General features: G+C 53.3%; 2 protein-coding genes across 2 annotated transcripts in view; one reads left to right on the plus strand and one right to left on the minus strand.

The window, feature by feature from the left end:
- The window catches only part of DKC1 (dyskeratosis congenita 1, dyskerin), a 9,392-nt gene extending 2,668 nt beyond the window's left edge, over nt 1-6,724 (plus strand). The window contains exons 6-13 of the mRNA XM_010084852.1: nt 365-495; nt 1,479-1,622; nt 2,062-2,182; nt 3,456-3,574; nt 4,673-4,776; nt 5,201-5,261; nt 5,989-6,147; nt 6,653-6,724. Of these exons, the coding sequence (XP_010083154.1) occupies nt 365-495; nt 1,479-1,622; nt 2,062-2,182; nt 3,456-3,574; nt 4,673-4,776; nt 5,201-5,261; nt 5,989-6,147; nt 6,653-6,724 (911 nt within the window). The remainder of the gene's footprint in view (nt 1-364; nt 496-1,478; nt 1,623-2,061; nt 2,183-3,455; nt 3,575-4,672; nt 4,777-5,200; nt 5,262-5,988; nt 6,148-6,652) is intronic.
- Nucleotides 6,725-9,443: 2,719 nt separating this feature from the next.
- Nucleotides 9,444-21,923, minus strand: MPP1 (membrane protein, palmitoylated 1, 55kDa). Its single transcript, XM_010084854.1, has 11 exons — nt 21,784-21,923; nt 21,358-21,436; nt 20,243-20,328; nt 18,967-19,035; nt 15,000-15,196; nt 14,630-14,736; nt 13,608-13,688; nt 12,946-13,026; nt 12,269-12,471; nt 11,614-11,688; nt 9,444-9,797 (listed from the first exon to the last, which is right to left on the minus strand). Exons 1-11 carry the CDS (start codon nt 21,901-21,903, stop codon nt 9,621-9,623), a joined length of 1,275 nt encoding a protein of 424 aa, XP_010083156.1. The 5' UTR covers nt 21,904-21,923; the 3' UTR covers nt 9,444-9,620.
- Nucleotides 21,924-23,181: the final 1,258 nt, after the last annotated feature.

Raw genomic sequence — 23,181 nt, forward strand, 5'->3', positions numbered from 1 at the left:
TGCCTTCTTCCTTATTAAACTGTCAGCTGATAAAATTTTTTGTGAAATGGGCTGCTTCCTATTCTTGGCAGATATCTTAAGACATAAATCCTTACCATCAAGCAGTAGCTGCTTCATGCACTGCTGTGGTGTGCTGAGAAGCAAATCCCATCTATTTTTTGTACTGCTGCATCCTTCATTGAAGAGCCAAATGATGTCAATTAGATGGCATTAGCACTCAGTGCAAAGATGACCTTCATCTATCACCCCAGGCTGATGGCTCTGTGAAAGGTTTGACATATAGCTTCTCTTGGAGGGAGCTTCTAGATGTGTTTCGTTTCTAGATATGTATTTAAATACTCTTTTGTCCTGTCCTGCATTTCAGGTATCTTCTGGGTGAGCTGTGAAGCAGGCACATATATCCGAACACTCTGTGTTCACCTTGGTTTGCTGCTTGGTGTGGGGGGCCAGATGCAGGAGCTCCGCAGAGTGCGCTCAGGCATCCTGGGAGAGAAGGTAGAGTGGTATTGTCAGAATTGCAAGGGTTCCTTGGAACTGCACTAGCTCTACAGTGGTAGAAGAAGGCATAGGTGCACGAAAACTGGGAGGAGTTTTGTGAATAGCCCCAAAAATGTGGGAGCTCTTGCTATAGATAGTCTGTAACCAAAGTGTTGAGTTCAGTTCAGGGTGTTGCCCCTGTTCTGGTAATTCAGCTTTGGAACAGTGAGTGACTGAGAAGTGCACTATGGTGACTGAAAGTTTGTTTTATGCCACCTGTGTTTCTCAGCCTACAAACCATGCAAATGCCACGAGTTCGGATGTGTGAGCTGTCTGCTTAGCAATCTGAGACTGGCGTCAGGGCACAATGCAGGGAGCGAGTTTCATAGAAATGAGCCTGGGAGATGCAGTCTTGTGTGGTCTTCAACATTTGCACAGTCTTTTCATTCTGGTCATAGCTGGATCCTGCTGCAAGTCCAAACCCCAGAACTACATTATTTCCTTGCAAAGGAGGAGTATCAGAGTACAAGTGCTTCCCCACCCATCTGTGCTCTTAGCACAGCATTCATCACTGGCAGTCATTTCTGAATTCCAGGTGTTGGGTGCTTACAGCTGCTTCAAGAATTTATTCCATGTCACAGATTGAAGAGCTGGTTAATTTAAACTTCTACTCACTAATCTTTGTCTAGAAGTCCCAGGTATTTGTTTAAGTTTGGTTGTATTTCAAAGTTTCATGTGGACAGACTTTAAACACTAGATCTAAGTGCTGTCTGAGATCAGGAAGGTTGAAGTAGTAGTGGTAGCACAAGTCAGGCGGACCTCAGGCTGTTGATGGAAAGTATTCTTGCCTCTTTTAGGTTGCTTTTTTGGTGCTTATGAGTTGGGCATCTGTTTTTCACTCCTATTCAGCACACTGTTTGCTGCTGGACTTCAGCTGTTTTCTTTTGTGTGTTTCCAGTTGGTGGCTGGTAGGATAGTTTAGAGGGGTTGTGTCTTTGCAGGACAACATGGTGACTATGCACGATGTACTGGATGCACAGTGGCAGTATGACAACAACAAGGATGACAGCTACTTGCGAAGAGTTATCCTGCCATTGGAGAAACTGCTGACTTCACACAAGCGGCTAGTCATGAAAGACAGTGCGGTGAGTTCCTAAGCTAGTGCTGGTTGACAGCCAGAGACTGTGAAGTGTCCTCCTAACTTGTACAGCAAATATAATAAATTGGGGATCAGGATCTGCATGGTGTGCAGTGCCATCCTGATTATGAGCTGTGTAGGACCTAGTATGGGTCACTGCCAGATATGCAAGAGCCAAGAATGGAGTGGCAGAGAAGCCACTCTCCTCACTTCAGGAGGATGCTGATGGTTCTAAGACATCTGCCTCACATGCTTGCTGTGATAGGTGTTTTGCTTTGCTTGCTTTTTCCAAAGCCCCCAAGTTTTATATAGTGGACAATAAGAAAGATGCATGGAGATATTATTGCTGGGACAGTGATGGCAACGGGAAGCTAAAATATTAGAGGGACTTATCTTGTTTTTATTCTCCAGTAGCTTATAAGCCCTCCTGTTCCCTATGTTTTCAGGTTAATGCCATTTGCTATGGAGCAAAGATCATGCTGCCTGGTGTCCTGAGGTATGAAGATGGTATTGAGCTTAATCAGGAGATTGTCGTCATCACCACGAAAGGAGAAGCTATCTGCCTAGGTGTGAAACTCTTTGTTCTTCTTGTGCCTAACTAACTGCAGAAATAACAGACTGCAGTAAATGCACAACAAATGAGTCCCCATGTGCAGAAGGTTTAAATAGCGCTTCTTAATGGAGAGTGTGGGTTAGTATGGCCCAGGGCAGCTGGTGTTGGGCAGGATTTTAAGAAACAGTGTCTGAATCAGTCCTTGGCAAGGTGTGAATAGTTCCTCACCCTGGTTTCAGCTGTGTGATGCTCAGGTGTGCTCTGTGTGTGAGGTGATGACAAAGTTTATCCATTCTCTGAGTGCAGTGGTGCTGCCCTCCTGCAGCACCCTGATTCCTGTCCTAGGGTCTGGGTGCTGTGCAGTCTCCAGAGACCCTCCAGTCTCCCAGTGTCCTACTGCGGGCTGCTGTGGTGTGTGGCTGGCTGCCTGCAGGAGTGAAGTGGTGCCGGCATGGTTGGAGCCCCTCTTTGGGAGGCTCTGTCCTCACTGAGATGAGGGCTGATGTCTGATCACATACTGCTTGCTACCTGGCACATCACACTTCCTGAGCAGATGAGTGTAAAAGGAATTGAGCAACTATCAGCTTTTGTGGAGTGAGTCGAAAGGGTGTTTTGTTCTGACCAGGGTCTTCAAAGAAGCTGTGTAGGTGGCAGGTTCTGACACACTGTACAGATGGTCTGGCATGGTGCTCAGTGCTCCATGGCCTCATGCTCTGTCCAGATCTGTGGGACTGAAGGGTCCTGGAGATGTAACACAGCCAAGCCATTCCACTTTGTTTTTTGTACTGCCTGCACTCTGGTCATCTCAGGGACCTGGCAAGAAAAACATTATTTACTGGTAGGATTAGTCTCCTCTAGTTTGTCTCTGCAAGGTTCTGTGAGCTGAGAAAGGAGCAGCACTGCTTAGTGGCATTCCTTAAGCTGCCTGGAAGTGCTCCAGCAGCTGCTCACAGAGCTCTTCCCCAGGCAGTGGTGGTGTTGGTGCTGCTCTGGGAAACAGTTGGTCTTACTGTGTTCACTGATCCAGAACTGGTCTTCTGGTGTAAGACAGAGGGGCATGTGCTTATGACGCGGTTAGTCCCTCACTGATGCACTTGCTGCCCTTGAGCAGGGCAGCTTTCTCCAGAACTTGCCTCCAGTGAGGTTTTGGGGTGAAATGGCACTGGTGGGGGGTGTTGCTCCTCTTTGTGCTGACAGAGGAAGAACAGGCTGAACACAGCAGGTTCTTGCATCACTGTTGCAGTTCTGTTGTTAACGAGTTAATGAACTCCCTGCCTGCTTCTGCAGCCATTGCCTTGATGACCACAGCAGTCATTTCTACCTGTGACCATGGCATCGTGGCAAAGATCAAGAGAGTGATCATGGAGAGAGACACATATCCCCGCAAATGGGGTCTCGGTCCCAAGGTGAGTGGCATGGGAGTGCGGCCAGTCCCAGGGTGGCCGTGGGAGCCCATCTGTCAGCATGTGAGACGCTGGGTCCCTCGGACAGAGCTGCACCTGTGTGTTCTCCAGGGCCTTGCTGTAGTTGTGCTGTGCTCTCCTGGAGCCATGCTGGTGGCACTGCCCGCTGCTGGTGGGAGAAAGGCCTTCCCTCCCGACGGAGCGTGGGCAGCTCTGCCTGAGGCCCAGCTGGGGCTGCCACTGCTGCTCAGCTGTGTACAGCGCCAGTCATCCTCTGGTAAAGAGCCAAATGATGTGAAGTGTTTGGCATTAGCACTCTGTGCAAAGATGACCTTCATCTATCACCCCATACTGATGGCTCTGTGGGGGCTGGGTAAACAGCTACTTTTTTTTCTGGTGCAACTCCAAAAAGTGCCAAAATGCAGACTGTCTTGGGAGGCACTAAATTGTGCCTGAAGGACAGGAGCAGTGGGAACACCTGTTGTTGGTTTCCTCTCGTCTCAAGCATGTGGTAGTTGTGGAAGTCAGCAGTGCTAGCTTCACTGCCGCCAGACTGGCGTTTCGCTGTGGTGAGTGATGCAGCTCAAACTTAAAACTCTGTGTCAAGTTGCTGTGGCTTACTCCATTCCTGTGGTTCAGGTGAAATAAAGAAAGCTGTGGGGATGCATGCATACCTGTCTCACAGTAAATGTGAGGTAATGCAGGCCAGCTCAAGCATCTTGAAGTCTTTAGCAAAGCCTCCTGTTGGCAGATGGAGTGGTTCAGCTGAAATGTGGGAGGTCATTAAGATGGAGAAACCCAGTCAAAGATCTGAGCTCCTGTGATGTGCAGAGTCATCTTATTCTGCTGCTGTTACTTCCCCACAATTTAGCCCTTGTTTGCTGATGAAGATGCTTTCTGTCTGAGATTTGTAGGCTGCTGTGCAGGGGATGTTTTCTGTGATTTGTTAGAAGGTCCTTGGAGAAGTGTTAAATCAGTAATGCTGTAGCTGGTGTCTTGGCTTGTTCCTGGATTGCCTCCTCTCAAGCCAAGTGGCTGAAGCCCTGGGGAGGATTTATCCTCCCTGGAGCTGTGGTCTGACGTGCTGCATGTTACTCTCAGGCCAGTCAAAAGAAGATAATGATTCAGAAGGGTCTGCTGGACAAGCACGGGAAGCCCAACGAGAGCACCCCTGATTCCTGGAAGAAGGAGTATGTGGATTACAGGTGGGTACAGGGTGTGTGGCTCCCACATAGTGAGCGGAGGGGAGGGCTGTGTGCTGCTGTTTGTGCTTGGTGCACATCAGGCCTGGCCGAAGGCTGTCAGCTGTCTGGACCCGTGGGGAGCGGTGGCATTTCTTGCAGTCCCAGGGGACGTGTTGCTAGTGAGCAGTGCCAGAGGAAAAGGCCCTGAGCAGATAGTTATCCCTTTCTAGCCTGTGCTTGTGGTTTTAGAGGGAGTCAGTCTGCTAAATTAAATGGGGGAGGCCTTGCTGTTGCCCAGCCCAGCTGGCCCTGGTGCTGGCTGCAGGTCTTCCCCACACTTGGTGCCTGGCACATGTTACAGAGCCCTTGTGAGGGGGACAAGGCTTTGTACAGAGTAGCACAAGGCAACGTCTGTCCTGCTCAGCCTGGGGATCTTCTCTTTCAGGGATGCTTCCAAGAAAGAGGCAGCTGCTGTTCCCCAAGGTGTTTCAGAGAGGGCTCCAAAAGTGAGTATTGTTAGTGCTCTCTGGCTGTAGGGTTATTTGGGCCCTGATGAAGAGTGGATATGTGCCTGTTCCTTTAGGCAATTGGTATCAGGCTGCTCTGGTTTGTTGTTTTACAGTGGAAGGTGTTTCATATTCTGGGAGACTAGAGCACCAGCATGTGTTGTGGTTGCATGGCCCTTGAGCTAGCTGTAGGGTGACCTGTTTAGGGCCTTACCCCTGGGTGTTTGGGATGTTGTACTTTGGGTGTAAGTCCTGTAGCACAGTATGAGAATGAGGAGCTCTGACTTGTGTACAAGCTGCAGCATCCAACAAAATACATTGTATGGAGCCAAAATGGAGTAATTGTGCCAGAGACTCTGGAGACTACAGACAATTGCAGAAATGTCCATGCAAGGCTTCCATCTAAACTTCCCTAACTCAGGGCTTGTGCTGTGATGTAAAGGCTTGTGCATGCACTTGGAAAGGTGCAGCAGTGTTTCAAACTCTGGAACATTTTGGGTACAGGAAATACTGAGAAATACAGGGTGCAGTTCTGGCAGAAGCAAATCCTAGACAGTGTATGCTGGAGGGGACCACTGGTAGTCTGTAGCTCACCTTCCCACTCAAAGCATTAACTACAAAGTTTGATTGCATCAGGCAAAATAGTAGCAATGGACTTGCAAAAAGTTTTCCCATCACTTGAGCTCCTTTGGAGGATGGTGTGTCTGACAATGTGTTGCCCTAACAGAGGAAGAGAGAGTCGGAGAGTGAAAGTGAGGAGGCTGTGACCCCACCATCCCCTGCCACTCCACCACCAGAGGAGCTGAGCAAAAAGGAAAAGAAAAAGAAGAAGAAAGAGAAGAAGGCCAAAGAGGCAGCTGAGAGCGGGGGAGAACAAATAGAAGTGGTATGTAACTGCATGCTGCCATGGTACGGCTCGAGCATGGGAGAGGTTCCTGTCTCTCCCTAGTACCTGCAGGATAAATTGCATCAGCATCCTGCTGTGCATGTCCCCAAAGTGCCAGGCTCCCCATAGGCAGAGAAAGATGTCTATATAGGTGCCCTTGTAAACTGAACTGGTTAAGAATGGTAGGAGATTAGGCAGGTGAGGCTTGTTGTGGGGGTGGATCTGCAGAGGGGCAGGGATGGGGTGAGCAGCCACCTGTGCCCTGGGGCAGTTGGTGTGTACATGTTCCTGCCAGACCACCTCTGTGCTTTGGTGCTCTAGTGGGAGGATGGTGCCTGGCATGATGCTGGCATTCAGTCAGTATGCTTGAGTGTTTGGATTGTGGTGAGGGAGGATGGCGGCCATGGGGAGCCTGTACTGTGTCTGGAGTGGGGCTGTTCCTCCTGAAATGAGCAGTGGGAGATTCCTTTTTGATTTCTTCCTGACCTCTCAAACCTTTTCACAGACCAGTGAGGCCGGCACCAAGAAGAAGAAGAAGAAGAAGAAACAAAAGGAGGTAGAAGAGAGCTCGGAGTAAACAACTGGATCTATCTGAAGCAGGCAACCTCATTCGTAGGGAGGGAGGAATCTGAGGCCTTGAGAAAAGAGGACTGCCTGCGTGGCAGAGGGGCCAGCAAGTTCCGAGTCCTTTCCTGCTGTGTATATAAGTGAGCGGGTGTATTTGCCCAGAATATGCCCTGCTCAGGCACCCCTCCTCATCCTGTTTTAAGGGTTGCCAGAGGAGCAGGGTGCCTGACTGCCCCTGCACTGGATTGCTCTCTGAAGTTGAACACCGTGATGCCAATAGAAGTGGTATCTTCAGGGAACTGTAGCTCCTGGCTCTTGGTGTCTCTGTTTTCACCTTGAGAGGGAGGAATAACGTTTCTCTACCCTCTTGTCCTGCCTCTTCCTTCCAAGGTTGGAGCCATTACCTGACAGTTGTGGAATGTGTTGGTGTCTGGAGGACTGGCTTTGTTGCAGCCCATCTGAATGGGTTTGGATGGGGGTAGTCAGATGGGTTATTTGAAGGGCTGTGGTTTGTTTTAACCTGGCCATGTGCTTGGCTTGATCCTCAGCTAGATGAGATCAAGTAGTCCACTAAGATATTTTTCAGTACTTTTTTTATCATAAAATTAGAATAATTAAATTCCTGCTTTTGGCTTGATTGATAGTGCAGGGACCAGCTTGTTAGTTGTCAGCTTATCCTCAGACCCAGTGCCGCAGTGACCTTGTCAGTGTGTTTTACAAGGTCTTTGTCACGCTGGCACTTTGCTTTTTACCCAGTTGCTGGAATGGGACTGCAGCACTTTCAGTTGCCTTCCCTAGTTTTGGTATCTATTATGCTCTGAAGACTAGAAGTGGGAATGCTGCTGGAAGGCAGAAGTGACCAGAAGGCAACTGGCCAGTAAGCTTTTCTAAAGGGCTGTTGGGAGTGGAGTCCTTGTGAGGAGAAGCTTGGCCAGAGACAGCTCTGCAAGGGGCACTGGGTGTGGGGTTTGAGTGGTTTCAGAAAGACTTCTCATTTCCTTGGGGCAGCTTGCTGGGGGCAGGAGGTCTTTCTGTCACAGGTGTAGTGCTCAGCCAGGATTTTAGCCCCTTTCAATGAGGAAGGATCCAGGCTGCTTTCTTCCAGGCTTCATCCCTGCAGAGATTCTGTAACATTTGTCTTGACTTTGTGCATTGTTTTTGTCTTAACCCTCTGACTTTTCTCCCCTCTAGTGCTAGAGATACATGCGTGCAGTGGGGCCAGCAGCTAGTGGCTGTTGGAACCTGAGCAGAAAAAAAGTCCATTTTTATTTACTCTTTTTTACATAAAAATAAAAGGTCTATTTTTGAATGGGTGATTTTCTTGCTCATCTGGCTCCTAGAAGAGGTCAGTGGTCTGTTCATGAGGAGGGGAGGCAGCTTAAGGCATGTGCATGCTGCAGCTGGGCAGGTAAATGTCTGTCCCTTCTGCTTAGTCTGTGTCCTGCTCTCTTGAAGAAGCTGCTGGTGGTCACGTTGATGTGGACCATCACTAGAGGGGCCTTTGCTGCTGGTCATGACTGCAGGTGCGTAGGGGGCCACCCTCCACTTTGGTAAAACCCCCCAGGACATGTGCCTGGAAGCTCTTTGCCTGTGCTGGAGTGAGCTGCTGGAGAGGTCTGACAGTGGCCGGAGGGACTCTTTGGTCCTGACCTGCCTAACCTTGAGGGTGTTGGGGTCAGGGAGGTGGGAACAGACTTCCAGCTGTGAGGAAATGCTTGGTCTAAAACACCAGTTATGGCAATGTTTCAGCACATGTTTATTGTTTCCCTGCAGTGGATCAGAACAAAGGTCTCTATTGCACATCAACAGATTTTATTTTTGGTATTCTCAAAAAATTGCACAGGACTTCTTAACCCCCTTCTCCTTTCCCCTAGCTGACTGCTAAACACACAAATGAGATTTTTTTTTCAGGTAAATGATGGCTATAGTTTGCCCAGGGGCCATGGTGATACTTCCTGAACATGGTCATGGTGGGGTTTAGTGCATCAGTTGACTCCTGCAGAAGGAGGAACCCCTTTGTGTGAGTTTTATGTTTGTGTACAGTGTGCAAGACACCCTAGACTCTGGAAAACATGCCTGGATGATCTTGATAGAGACAGTGTTTCTACTGCATGCAACAGATACTTGTGGCTGGATCTAATTTACCCCTTTAACTGTCCCTCTGGGGTTTGGTCTGTGCGACTTCCTCAGCTGCTGCAAAGTTTCTCCAGCTAGGCAGTAACAGTCCAAGCTGCATGGTGAGAATTTACATACAGTGAGTTTTTATAACTAGAGTTGCACAGGGTGAATTGGAAAACTCCAACCTCAGAACACAGGGTGAGACCTGCCTGGGGGGTGGCATGCTCCACGCCACCTTTGTCAAATCCATGCTTACCTTTTTCTGCTCCTGCCCATTTGTGAGGGGAAACCCTTGGATGTAGGAGCTCTGGTGTGGCCTATGTGAAGCCTCCTAAGCTGTGGGCTTCCTTGGAGCCTTGTGGACACCAGCCGGGCTTTTGGGGTGTTTGTGGCACAGTGTGTGTTCCTGTGATGGCAGGGGACATCTGCCTGGAAGGCCCTGCTCTGCCACTTCTCTTGGGACTGATTCAGAGATCAGCTCTGCGTTAACCGCAGGACTGTGCTTTTCCCTTGCCTGGTAAGGTGGGGAGCTGTGCTTTGAGGTAATGGGCTGCCCTAGGCTCTGCTGTAGCTGCTAATTTATTTAGCATTGCAGTGCTGCGGGAGGTGGCTGTTCCCTCAGGAAAGATCTGGAGACCCTGTGTGCATGTCAACCAATAAGACCATGTCCATGGAGCAGCAGAGGAAGGCAATTGTGCTCGGCTGTGTGTTGATCAGGGGAAGCTGAGGAGGTTTCTCCTCATGGCTGCAGGATGGTTGATGGGAGGTGGCTGGGGTCAGATGCCCTCTCAGTAGACCCAGGAGACAGGCACCCACTGTGGAGAGCTGCAGGCCTGCTCAAAGGCTTCCTGCAGCAGCTGGAGGCTTTCTTCCACCCCATTGTTGACCAGCGAGAGGTCGAAGTAGTGTGCATATCGGCTCCGGATGCTCTCTGAGTCTTTCTGGAGCTGCTGCAAAGCCTCTGACTGCAAGAAACAGGAGAGAGTACTCAGGAGGCTAGGGACGAGAGGAATTTCACAGTCCATCCAACAGGCAAACTCCCACCATCAAAACAACTCAAGTGGTTGCTGGGTATCAGAGCACAGAGCATCCTTGGAGCTTGTCTGACAGCTAGGAGCTGTTGTCTGATCTCTGGGAGTGTATGCCTGGGGGTTTTGCTAGACTTTATGCAATGCTGGGAGCATCATGTTACCTGCTAGTGGGGCCAGACCTGCTTGGTCTCATACTTTAAAATTCTTTGGGGCAGCTCCCTGGGAGAGGGTTCACCAAGCAGCAGGCTCCTCATTATGCTATGAAGTGTAGCCAGCTCAAAGCCTAAGGCTGGTTTCAAGGTAGGATCCCTGCAGGGTGGTCCCTCCCTGCTGGCTTTTGACCAGAACAGCGCTGGCTGACAAGAGCTGTACCAGCTCTTGTACTGGTAAAACTACACTGGTTTTGGCTGAGATAAATTTCTTCATAGTAAAAGCAAAGCTGCCTGCCCCCTCCTGCCACTGTGGCTAGTCTGCACAGTTCCCCAGCTATCAGAGGGAATCCCAGGAGTGTGTCCCTGTGGGCAGCTGTCCCTCAACAGCAAAGTCCAGATTAATTTCCACATATCTCCCTAATGGAATTTGAAATGCAGGCAACTCCCTGCTTCTCTGTTTAGGGAGGGATGAGCTTGGGGTGCTCTGGTTGCTGCAGCTCTGCTGTATGTTGCCTGGCAGCTCTTGAGGATGGAGAGGGGAGAGCAATAAGCAGTTTGCCTGGGTCCTGTGCATTCTGCTGGGTCACATTTTGGCTCTGCTGCATCCCTTCTAGTAAGCAGCTACCTGAGCTGCAGCAGCTAGCTATATATAGTGCCTGTGTCAGCATGGCTGGCCCTGCCTGCTGCAGCAGGAGTTCACTGCTCTGCCTGGAGGCAGCAGTGGGTGGTGGGGCATGGAAGCTGCCTAACTGTCCTTTCTGTCCTGATGGTTGCCCCACTCTTTCTCCCCCAGCCTGCTGCAACTGGCTTTACAATCTGCTGCAGGTTAATGTGTCTCTAAATGCCTGTGCAATGCTTGCTCTGAAGGCTGTATAAATACCCTCCTTGCAAACTATCTGTATCTTAAGCTCTACAAACCACAAATTGGTTGGGAGAGGTGGACTTGGCTGGCCATGAGTCCAGGAGGAGCACAGCTCAGCGTTGTTTCCCTGTTTTCCCATCATTTCCTGTCTCCCTGCAGAGGACAGCCCTCAGGGGAGCTGGTCCAGGCTGCAGGAGGGAAGGCTAGGCAGCACTGCTCCCTGTGTTGGGGTCTTCCTGAGAAATAGCACCATATGGCTCCCAGCCTTGTGGTGCTTGGCACTGCATGAGTTAACTGGCATCAGTGCTGCTTTCATCCTAATTTTGGAAGGATGAGCATCTTAATGAGGCAAAGAATTACAGGAGCTGCTGTTTGCGTGTGCTATTTGTATAGCTGATGGCAGGATAATTTTCCTGCTTGGCAGCACTACTGCAGCTGGAGACAGCCCTGGGTGCTGAGCTCTGCACTCCACTACGTGTTAGTGGCTGGTTATGCTGCAGGGATGATGGTTGTTGGGGGGTGTCAATCTGGGAGAGAGCCTAGGGATGCAGGAATTGCTAATTCCTGTTTCTCAGGTCTGGGCTGCTCTCCTGGGCCACAAAAATCAATGCAAACGGGAAGAAGCCAATGTGGAGCAGGGGAGAGCCTGGGGATGCTGCAGTGGTCTGCTTGCTCCCTTGCTGTGGGCAGGCAAGTCTGGCCAGAAGGGGACTGGCCTTGGCACCGTGCCACTCACCTGCTCTGCCTTGTCTGTTGGGGCAATGAAGACTATGAATGGGGAGAGCTCAGCTGTGCGGACAATCTTCAGGGTCTGTGGAGAGAGGCATGTAGTTACCAGAGGGTGGCCAGTCCTCAGGGTGGGAGCAAGCGCAGCTGGCTGGCTGCTGTCCCCTGCTACCCCACGGTGCTCCCCAGCCAGGGTGCAATGGTGGCCACCCCTAGTCTGGGGCCATGGGCTTTCCGGGTGGACTCCTGAGCCTGGGGGTAGTTAGGTAAAGCTGGAGCAGGGGTCCCAGCATGGGTGCCCCTGCACTTCCTGCTCTGGGCTGGCTACTGGACACAATTGCCACTTTGCAAAGCAGCACCCACATGCTTGGTGTCAGAGGGGAAAGGATCCCTGTGCAAGGCTTGTGCTGGCCCTGCCCCCTCCACTCCCATGGCAGCCTGGCCCTGGCCTTGCTGTCACAGCTGGGTGCATGCTGCAACAGGGAATACGCTCACTGCATCCATGTCTTGTGAATGGACATGCCACCCCAGCACCCTCTGGCTCTTTCCTTCAGGAAGGGTGGGTAGGCAGCGCACAGGGGAAGGTAGGGATGGTCACAGCCAGCACACAGGTACTTCAACCTGTGGCAGCCCCCATCCTGCCCACCCCTTCCCCTGCTTCTTACCTGGGGCTCAATGTCCAAAATAGCAACTTTGTCCTGCTGGTGGATCTTGTGCACTGTTTCAAATTTCGTGCCAAACATGTTACCCTGGTAGCTTCCAAACTCCAGGAACTCGTTGGCTGAGATGTCCCGGGTCATCTCCTCCGTGGAGACAAAGTAGTAATCCTTCCCGTCCACCTCATTTTTCTTCTGGGGGCGCGTGGTGTCTGGGGAGGGAGGGAGATGGTGAGTGCTGGCTCCCAGGACTGAGGAACAGAGAGGAGCTGGCAGCCTCTGCTTTGGGTGACCTGGGTGTCTTGCCTTCCCTTTCTGAGCATGGGGCTAGGGCATAGAGGACCTGTACGCCTCGAAGCTGGGCTGTACTAATCCCCTTTCAACTCCTTCCTGCTTGGAACAAGTAGGGAACTTAGGCAGCCCCAGGAGAGCCCCTGGGATGTGAAGAGTGAGGTGTCTCTGCAGTGCAGGTGACAGCAACCATGCAGCCATCTGTGGGTAGGTTCAGCCTGTGGGACAGCAGGCAGAGAGGCCCTACAGTACCCTGTGTGGTGGCCTCTGACGCTGGGGGCTTGGTGGCACTGGAGGAACATCTCCCCACATCCCATCTGCTGTCAGAAAGTCCTGGCATGAGGTGAGAGGAAATGCACCCTGTGCTCTGTCCTCCACCCCGGTTGGGTACTTACATGGTGGCGGGTACATGAACTTCTCCGGGTTGTTGCTGAGCAGAGCATTCTTGATGTGGCTACGGCCTACACCGCTGGCCCCTGCAGAGGAGGGATGGATGCTGGAGCTGGGCTCAGAGAAGCCTGGCAGGAGATGCTGGGACCCCTCCACAACTCTGGGTCTGAGGAAAGGTGCAGAGCCTCCTGGGGACTTGCTCAGGATCTGCTTTCTGAGCTGGTCTGTGGTGTTTTCCAGCCCCGGAAGAGGGCTCTCCCTGCCCTGGGCACACTCACCTCTAGCCCCAGCTGGAGATAGGACTGGTACCTGCTGAGTGGCCAGCACGGCTGGGGTGCATGGGCTGCCCGTGCTTGTGGGGTCCGCCAACAAGTGCTCAGCTCCCACAGTGGGGGAGTGCTTGCTTTGGTGTAGCTGCACAGACCAGAGCTGCTTTTAACAATCTATAAAGATACTTAGGAGCTAGAAACTCCTTAATTAACTCTACCTCAACATTGCCGTGCAGGTGCCAAACCATGTACAATGCTGCATGGAGTCAGCCTGCTTGGGACCACTGCAGGCAGAAGAAATGCTCCCCAGAGCTTACTAGATTTTGAAGGGCAGGGCTTCCCCCCAGGACCTACCCCATGCATCCTGTGCTGCAGAGGATGCCTGGGGCAGGGCTTACCAATGAGCACCAGAGTCTTCCTCTTGAAGGCAGGCAGCCTCACCACCTCCTCATATGAAACCACATCCAGCTGGTCAAAAACTGGGGCAGAGGAGAAACGAGACAGTGAATGGTCAGAGCTGGCTTGGCCACAGCACCAGGACTGCACGTGCATCGGACCAAAGCCAGGTCCTTGGGCAAAAGGCAGGGGGCGATCAGGACTGGGCTGGGAGCTCATCCCTGTTTGGCAGCTTGTGGAAGAGGGCAGCACCCTCAAGCAGCATGTGAGGTACAGAGGGGGTGTTAGGGAGCTGGACCACCAGCTGTGGAAGGAGAAGCCAGGGCTGCTCTCACTATTTCAGCTCAGGTCAGTAGGACCTGGGAACTCAGTGGGGAGGCAGCAGGACGCTTCAGGGAGCTTGCCGCTGAAGGAGCTTTATTTATCTCGCTGATTTATGGCCTTGTTTGTTGCTGGTTGGAGCTGCAGGCTAGGCTAGGAGCCAGAACATCCTCAGGCACCTGTCTTTACCAGCCCAGGGCATAGTCAGCACAGGGTACTTGCATGGGTGGCTGAGGGGCAGACTCCCTGCCCCACCAGGGACACAGCTTAGCAGCTGTGGGGAGCAGTTCGGGCTGCTCCCTAACTGCTGAGCAGCAGCAAGGCCACTGCCTGTCCTGCATTCAGCAGCCTGTGGGGTTTGAGGGCCTGGGAGCCCAACGTCCAAAGGAACTCGGGGCAGGACTGCCTGGGACTGTCACGGCAGGAGAGCACGGGAGCTCAGTGCCTGGCTCCCACATGAGCCTGCCCTGGCCTCCTGCACTACAGAGCTGCATGGGGACACAGCTGTGGCCACCTGAGGGGTATGAGGACTGGAGAAGGTACTCAAAAAACCTGACAGCTGTGGGGCATCCTCCAGAGGTCCAACTGCCACCACAACTCAGCCATTTCATCTGACTCCTGTGGAGGATGGACCCACCCCTGCCCAGAGGCAGGAGTGATGGCCAGGGCTGGGGATGGAGCTCACTGCCCTGCTTGCACTTACTTGAGCTGTGCTTGGCCAGGTATTTATCTTTGCACTTTTTCTTCTTCCCAAAGGGGCTACAGCTCGGGGATTCACTCTGACTGGACTGGGTGATGCTCGCCACACGCCTGCCAAAAAAGGAGGACACCACCATGGTCCAGCTGTCACCCAAAGCCCTGGGGGAGCAGCGGGACTGTCCCTCAGACATGCAAGGGCAAGAGGAGCAGGGTGGCTGCTGGGACAGGTAAAGGCTCACTCTGCAGCAGGTGAAAGGGACATTTGCCTCCTTTTCACAGCAGTGATGCTGGTGTTACCCAACGTGGTCACACATGGTCACTGTTCCCGCCTCGACTCCCAGATCCAGCCCTTCTAGCCAAATCCAGAGACCTACCACTCCTGCAGCTCTGGAGAAGGGATAAGTCCCGCCGACTCAGTGCAGGAGCCCTCCACCCGGCCCTGCCACCAGTTGCTGTCATCCTTGTTTATGATTTGAATCACGTCACCAGTCTGAAACTTCAGCCCCGCTTCCTTGCAGGGGATCAGGTTGTCTTTTTTGGGGTCATAGTCAAACTGTGCCCTCATGAACATCTACAAAAGAGAGAGTGGGCTGGAGTCAGCATGGCCATGCAGGGTGGCTGAACTCAGTCGTGTCTGGCTCCCGGCCCCACATTGCATCCCCTGGCAGTCACAGATCCAGGCACAAGGTCCCTGCTCCAGGAGGGGCCCCAGCCCCTGCTGCCTTTCAGGCCCCATGAGGCTGGGTGGGGAGATGCATAAATCCTTGAGGGAAGGTCTGGAGCATGGAGCTGCAGTGAGATGTGCTGGTGGGTGAGGGAGGGAAGAGGATGGCATCTTGGCCCTACTGGGAGCCAGTGAAAGGGCTGCTGCCTCTAGGCAGGCCTGCATGCCCCACAGCTCATGCCTGAACCCTGATGTGTAGCCCCCCTGCAGTCCCACAGGTGCTGCACAGTGCTGGTGAGCCAAGACCACCAGAGATGTCCCACCACCCAGACCAACACGGTGCACAGCAACTGAGGACTGTAACAGGGTGATCAGAGAGCAGCCATTGCGACAGCGCACCCTGCATTCCCATGTTCTGGGGACCCCAGGAAAGGTGCCATCTCAATCCCCAGGTGCTGTGCCCTGGCCTCTCCCCAGCATTGGGCTTTCCCCTGCGTGGCCTTTGGGGAGCCAAGGCTGTGGTGTTGTGTACATCCCTGCCTGGGTCTGTCCTGACCTCTTCAGCATCAGCTACTCTTGCAACTTTGCATTCATCACAGCCACAACTGGAAACGAGCTGCTGCTCCTGCCCAGGCCACTGTGCCACCTTCCTTGGGCTGGGGAATCCCTGGGGACCAGGAAGGCGTGAGAAAGTGGCCTTTCCCTGTCCCTTCTGCTCACTCAGCTCTTGGGGAGGGAGTCGACAGCGCCTGCTCCCACTGGGGCAGCCCATCCCCCTGCCTCCTCCTGGCCTCAAGCCATCCTGAAGCCAACAGGCAGCTGGGCACCCTTGGGCTCTTGCTGCCCCGAGCATCTTTGCAAGGTCAGGAGAGAAATGACACGTGGCTTTCGCACGCAGACCTTGTTTTCCAGGAAGGTTGTTCGGGAAGAACAGACTATCCGAGAGCAACAGGATGGATGACAGTCACCTATCCCCAGCAGGAGCGCAGACCAGGCAGCTGCACCCAGTGTCTTCTGCACTGCTGCTTGCTCTTGGTGCCTTGGATGAACAGTTTCTTATCTGAAACACTGCTGCAGCGCTGTGCAGCTGTCTCTGGCCAGCACACCAGAGATCAGGACCAGGGCAGAGGCAAAGTCAAGGTAAGGTATGGAGGATGGGGAGTAAAAGGCAAGGTTTAGGGAACAAAGTAAGGTTGTGGCAAACACAGACTTCACATTGGCCTTATTCCCCTCCTGGTGTTTTTTTGTCCTATGGGCCTGAGGCTGCTGGGAGCTCCAGTCACGAGGCGAAGTCCTGCAGGCTCTCCCACAAGTCATGGGTGCTCCCCATTGTTTGAGACTACTGTGATCACTCAGCAGAGTGCTGGGCCCTGAGCTGGCAGTGTGCCTGGGGCTGCCCAGCAGTTGTGCCACCACCAGATCCTTCTACAGGGGAAGCAGCACTATCAGATGCAGCCTCATGCTTGCATTAATGCAGAATTCCCCTGAACACAACCCTATCAAGTTATTTATCCCAGAAATGTAGCATATAGCAAGCGGGCAAAGGAATTCACATGGGGTGATACCTATGTCCTGTCCTCAGATGTGACAGGCAGGGCCTGGAAAGTCATCCTCCCTGTGTAGGGTAGACCATGCTGTCCTTGTTCCACATTAAAACAATTTCCCACAGTCTGTCCTTCAGCAGTGCTGCTGGAGGCACAGAACCAGCAGGACACAAACACTGCTCTCTTTCACTGCCAGAAAAGCAGAGCATCTAGATCGTGCTGTGACATGAGATCTCTCACAACGGAAGACAAGAAAAGTGGAATCTTCTTTCAGGATGGGGACTGATGCTTGCTTTGAAAGCACTCTCTGGCACCAGGAAGCTGGTCATCAACACAAACATGTACATGTAAGGGACACACAACAAGCACTGCCCAGGCACCTGCCTGGAGCCCTCTGCTCCCCACAGCCCTGGTACCCTAAGCTAGCCATAGCCAGGTCACACGTGGAAAGACCCTCCCTTACCCCAGTTAGGATCAAACAGCTCCAGGCATCACGCATGGACTGCAAAGGGCTAGTTCCAAATACAAGCTATTTGCCTGCCTGCTGCAAGTCCCCTCTCTGGGGCTGGAAGCCCAGGTACTGAGCAGGCTCCAGCAGGAGAAGCCCTGAGCTCTGAAGTCAAAAGGCTGCAATTTTTGACTGGGAACAGGCTGGAGGTGACCTTGAGAGCCCTGAGTGCTTTAGTGGTTCTTCTCATTATGATCCTCTCAAGCCAACCTGCCCCAAGAGACACTCAGCTGGCCTCCAAGTGGCTGGCTGCCAGGCTGCGGGACAAGCCAGGGCAAGGGGCCATCACGACGCCAGGATCTGCACTGTCCTGCCTGCCAGGCCCTGAAGTGAAGGTGATCATGGGGATCCAGGAGTTGAAACAAAATCAGAACTCTACTCTCAGCAGCAAACTGCAACAAGCAGAGACACGGGCAGCCTGTGAGCTGTGGTTCTGGGGAACAGACAAGAACCACAGCCCTGGACACAGGAAAAGGGAGGACAGCTGTTGGTTGGAAGGGGTTTGTGCCCATGACCTTCCCTGAGCCCAGAGCCAGCCTCAGCTCAGCCAGCAACTGTTCTTTTTCTGAGAGGCAACTTCTCCCCTGGCACTGAGCAGGCCTGGCTGATTGGAGCTGGCTGGGTCAGGCCAGGGAGGGCAGATGGACAGCAGGGACGGGCAGACCTGGGCCAGTGTTTCATAAACAAACACATTCAAGGCTCATTGAGCTAGAATGGGGACAGTTCACTTGCCACCATGTTCAGACTTCACCTTCTCTGGGTAAGGAAGGAAGGAGGGTGACATGGGCTCCCCCAGCCCATCCCAGCACCATCCAGCCCCCATCCTATGCCTCTCAGCTCCTCTCCCGAATTCCTGCTTGTCCACGAAGGCAGGGCTGCGCTAGGGTCGTCTCCTGCACCTGGAGACAGGACAGCATCCCAGCCACCATGCACAGAAGTCTTGGTACAGGAGCTAGCCTTCCCCACTACCTTGAGTATTTCGGCCATAGCCGGACTTCAAAGGCAAAGTGAGGAAGGTGTCAGTCACCCCCTGCCACAGCATGTCACCCCCACCTTGGCAGTGGTGGTGCAAGGAGCTGCCTTCCTCTCCCCCACTGCTTCCTTCCTCCCCCTTGCTGTTCACAAGCGTGCTGGCAGCATCCGGACCTACATCACCCTCCTTGCAGCTGATGCCCTGGGCACCAGTGATGGCAGGGAGCAGCGACAGCCTGGTGCTGCACCTGGAGGTGCTGCTGTGGCCCTGTGATGGGGATGGCTGCTCTGCAGGTGGCAGGAAACTCTCTTGCACTTCCTGGTGTGCACACACTGCTGCTTTCCCATCATCAAACACTGCACAGACATACCACTGTGGCTCAGGCATCCCAGGTCCGCATTCCTACGTACACACTGGGTAAATACATTTACACAGGGCCAAAATCTGCTCATTTGCAGCGATGTAAGCACAAGACAGATCCCTTCATCCTCCAGCAGCTCAAGCAAGGTGACCAGGCAGCCATCGCCTTGTCCTTCCCCTGGCTGAGCACAGCTCTCTCTCCCCAGCACTGGTCCCTTGCGGTTTGCTCTGGTCCCACCCAGCCCCACAACCATGTCTCAGCACACTCTGCGGGTCTGGAGGCTGCACTTACCTGCAGAGCAGGGAGGCGGCTTTGTTGGTTGGGAATTACTTTTATTGAGACCATCCCCTTGGTTTCTTTCTAGTGAACAAAGGAAGAGGAGAAAGAAGAGTTGGAGGAGATGGTGCCTGGAGGCAGCCTGACAGCAGCAAAAACTGTGCAGGGAGCTGCTGAGTGCAAGGACCTGGACAAGCAAGGCTCCTGGGTGCTCCCAGCCATGCTGTTATACTGGGGGACACCACAGCCTGGCCAGAAACAGCTTTGCTGGGGCTGGGCTAAGACCCACGGCAACATAGCTTTGCCGTACTTGTCCCATCCCCATGGGGGGACACCAGCACCCCACAAGGGGCTGGCTGTAGGCACTGCTAAGCATCACCAGAACAAACACAAAGATCTATATTGTCTCCAGCCTGGCTGCCCCCGGGAGGAGAGGCTGCTTCTGCCACATCCCCTCCATCTGTCCTCTCCATGCCGGCCTCTCACTTCTGCCCTCCTGGTGACATTAGTGGCACAGCGCTCCCTTGCCTGCCACAGGCCAGATGCACTGTTGTCCCATGTGCTTCATGGGAACTACATGGTCCTGTGGGGACAACATTTGGAGGCTTGGAGGGGCCTCTTGGGCCAACTGCCCTTCTTGGGAGGCAAAGACAAGCTCCTCCTTGGCACCACCGTCTGGAGCAGGAAGGTCCTGCCACCAGGCAGGGGAGGACCATGACACTGCAGCAGAGCCAGGCCTCCTGCTTAGGCTGCTGGTGGGTGTCCTCACCACCACCTCCCTCCAGCCAGGTCTCACATGTTGGGCATGGATCAGGATGGCCTCAGTGTGTGAACCCAAGGCAGGTCTGAGACCCTGTCCAAAGCTGTCTCTACCAAGGGCCTGGCAGGATCGCCATGACCTCAACAGCAGGAAAATGGCACCAACGTGACCTGTAGGAGTGACTCGGGTCTGCAAGAGCAGCCAGCCCATGTGCTGGAGCTGCACACCAGCCCTGGCAAGCAGAGGTGGTTTCCAAGCCCTACACACATCAGCAGATGTCAGGGACCCAGCCAACAGCCTTGGCTGCTGCTCTCAGGGAGGCAGAAACAAACAGCAAGCACAGACCACCAAGGCTGCGTAGAGACCCAGCGCTTGGCCGTATTACAGAACCTGGCAGAGTGGCCCTGGCTCCTGCTGCATCACACTGCTGCAGGCAGTACCTAGGAGGGGGTGAATGCTCAGCCAGCGTGCACATCTGCAGGCCAAAGTGGTCCTTCCTGGGGAACAGTGCTGCCAAACACAAATACCTACCAGCATCTTCTGCAGCTGGTCAACTGAGTAGTTGCTCACACTCTGTCCATTGATTTCTATGATTTCATCACCCACATGAAGGGAGCCTGCCAGTAATGGGAGAAACATGAAAATGCAGGACTGGACAAGAGCTGCTCACCAAACACAAACTACACTGCTCCACCAGCCTCCCAACCCCCTGTGCAACCTGTGGCCAGGACACTGCAGCGTTTGCCTGGACAATGCTTGTGGAGCCACCCATGTCACTTAAGCACATGGGATTAAAGCACAAGGGGAATCAATTCTTCCCTTGCCACCCAATACACTCACTTCAAGCAGCCTGAAGGCCATCAGGTTGCTTACCACTGTGTGTCCTTCAGCGCTTTAGACTGGTCAAAGCACCTGTTTTAGAGTTATTCAAACTCAAGCCCAAGTACGTCACCTGAAGCCAAACGACAGCCTCCTCACAGGGCCCTTAACACAGGCATTCTTGACTTTGTGTGTTTTCAGTTTATATACCCAACCAGATTACAGCCTCAGATATCCTGCTAGAAATGAGGCTCCAGTAGTATTATTGGAATGGCTCCTGGGTTATTTTGGCAGGGGTAAACTCAGACTTCCCACTTAGATCCAAGGCTGGAAAAGGGGCCTCTTCTTCTAAGCACAGAACATCTCATTTCCATGCCCCTTTGGCAAGACCCCAAACCAGAAAATAGCACCTGTTTATTTCTTTTGGCACCTTATTTTGGTCTGCAGAGCAAATCCACAGCAAGCCTGTCCCACCTGTGCACTTTAGGAATTGGAAGGGCTTCCCACAGAGTCTCTGGGATATGATCCATCTCTTGTTACAGTGACACCCCATGATGAGACGGAGACAGACGGTCTCCAGTTCCTTTTTGGGAGAGCCCTTCTCCCAGCCTTTCATTTCTCCCTAAAGCCTCCAGTGTATTAACATGACAACCATGTAGAGAGACCAGAGTCTTGAGTTCCTGACATATTTCTAGTGGGGGAATGGTCACACATGTCCACATCAGAAAGGAAGGACAGCAGTGCTTGGGGGCTGCCTTATCTCTGCACAGAAAGAAACCAGCTGCAGACTTGTACCCCCTATACTGCCTCTACAAGGGCCTCATTACCTTGTCTGTGAATCATGCCCCCGTGGAAGATCCTGGCCACCATGCAGCTCTGCTTGTCATTGAGCTTCAGCGTGATTCCCTGGAAGACAGGAAAATCCATGACTGCTATCTAGAGGGGAGAGCTCCCATGCTTTCAGCGAAGTCCTCTCCAGGCCCATGTCCATGGTGGGCTGAACAGTGGCTGGGGGAGAATCCTCCTCCTTGGCCAGCCCAGCCTGCTGGAGCTCCTCTTGGCACAAGCATCATCACCCTTTGACGGGGCTCACTGCAGGTCCCCAGGCAGAAGGCAGCATCTAGCACCCTCTTCCCATGGCTGAGGTCTCCAGCAATCTCCTGCTTCCCCCAAGGCCAGCCCGTTGGCATGGGTCTACCTGCCCCTCTGCCCCCCTGGGTGCCACCAGGCTTTGGGATCCTGCCAGCTCTTACCATGGGCTCCTCTGTGACTTTCTCGAACTGGACAAGGCGTATTTTCCGCACCTCACGGCTGTTGCTGTGGGAGGGGCTGCCCAGAGTCGCTGAGCCATTGGTATAAATGTCCTCAGTCATGCTGTTCAGGGACTGACCGATGGCCTGTTGGGGCAAAACAAAAACCAGGATTTAGGGGCTCCACCTGAACGGGGCCTGGGAGTGCTGGCTCCCTGCTGTGGGGCTGAGCTACTCCACCGTGTTAGGGTGCCTGGGGCACAGGTGGGGCACAGGGAGAGGACAGTAAGAGCCAGAAAAGAGCTTCACCCTCAAAGATGTGGATTTGGGCTTGATCTGCAGTTTTCCAGCCTGGGAAACACAGGAGGTAAGAAAACTAGGAAAAGCTACAGGTAGCAAAAGACAAAAGAGTCCACCACTGGTCATCTTCTGCAGCAACAAGTCCAAACACTACTTGTGTGTCCAAGCAGAACTTGGCCCACAGCTGGCTTGTTTTGCAGCATAAAGCCCAGGACAGCTTCACCAAGTGAACGGAGCAGTTTGGTACTTACCCCTGAGAACTAGGGCCAGGCTCTGCTCTTGCTTAGTTTGCAAGTTCAGCCTTTCCTCATCTACATCAATGGGCAATCGACAGTGCAGAACCATGTCCATATCCAGGCACTGAAGGCAATGTGCTCCCAAGCCAGCCAGAAACTCCCCATTCCCCTGCCTAGCTCCCACCTACAGGCCAGTTCATACTGGCTGACACTGGAAAGCCAAGCAGGGGCTTTCGGCCACGGGGAAACCGCTGTTCTTTGTCTCCAGGAGGCACTGGCACAAGTGGAGGGTGCACAAGACCTCCAAACCCACCCTGCTGTGCAGCAGGGACACTGCAAAGTGAGCTGCCACCTCCCAGTCTGAGAAAGCACAGTGTAATCCTGTTAAACCCCCTGGGCACACTGGGCAATGTCTCTGCACGGCTCACAGACACACTGGTTTGGCCCCAAGTGCAGTGGACTTCCCTCGAGATTCTCCCAAATCAGTGCTGGCCCAGCAAAACCCAGGCCAGCTTTAATCTACAGCCCCTCCCTGTCTTGTCAGCACACTCAAATCCCCACACCAGCCCATGAGGCAAAGCAAACCCTCCTGGTTGCCCCACTCCACACCAGGCTTTGCTGCCCAGTTTGCAGCTTGCACCCTCCCTCCCAGCAGCACCAGGGCTGGGAGCCACAGCCAGCAAACCTGTAGGGACACCCAGCGAGGTCCTTACTGCCTTTAGTCCTGCATCAGTGACGTGGCATGCCATGTCCAGCCAGGCAGGGCCAACACCTCTCCCTGCTGCACACCAACTTGCCAACATCCAACTGAGCACCAGGCCCTGGGGCTCTATGCCAGCGGCTGGGGAAGTGGCAGCCTGACCCC

Source organism: Pterocles gutturalis, unplaced genomic scaffold (assembly GCF_000699245.1).
Source record: "Pterocles gutturalis isolate BGI_N339 unplaced genomic scaffold, ASM69924v1 scaffold15955, whole genome shotgun sequence".
NCBI lineage: Eukaryota > Metazoa > Chordata > Aves > Pterocliformes > Pteroclidae > Pterocles > Pterocles gutturalis.

Bases quoted from the DNA above. Each gene is read 5' to 3' on its own strand.
- MPP1 (XM_010084854.1), bottom strand. From the start codon at position 21,903: ATGACTGAGGACATTTATACCAATGGCTCAGCGACTCTGGGCAGCCCC. The intron at 14,737-14,999 runs GTAGGTCTCTGG...CTTTTTTGGCAG, and splicing joins TCTCCAGAGCTGCAGGAGTG to GCGTGTGGCGAGCATCACCC. The intron at 9,798-11,613 runs GTGAGTGGCACG...TGTTTCTTGCAG, and splicing joins CAACAGACAAGGCAGAGCAG to TCAGAGGCTTTGCAGCAGCT.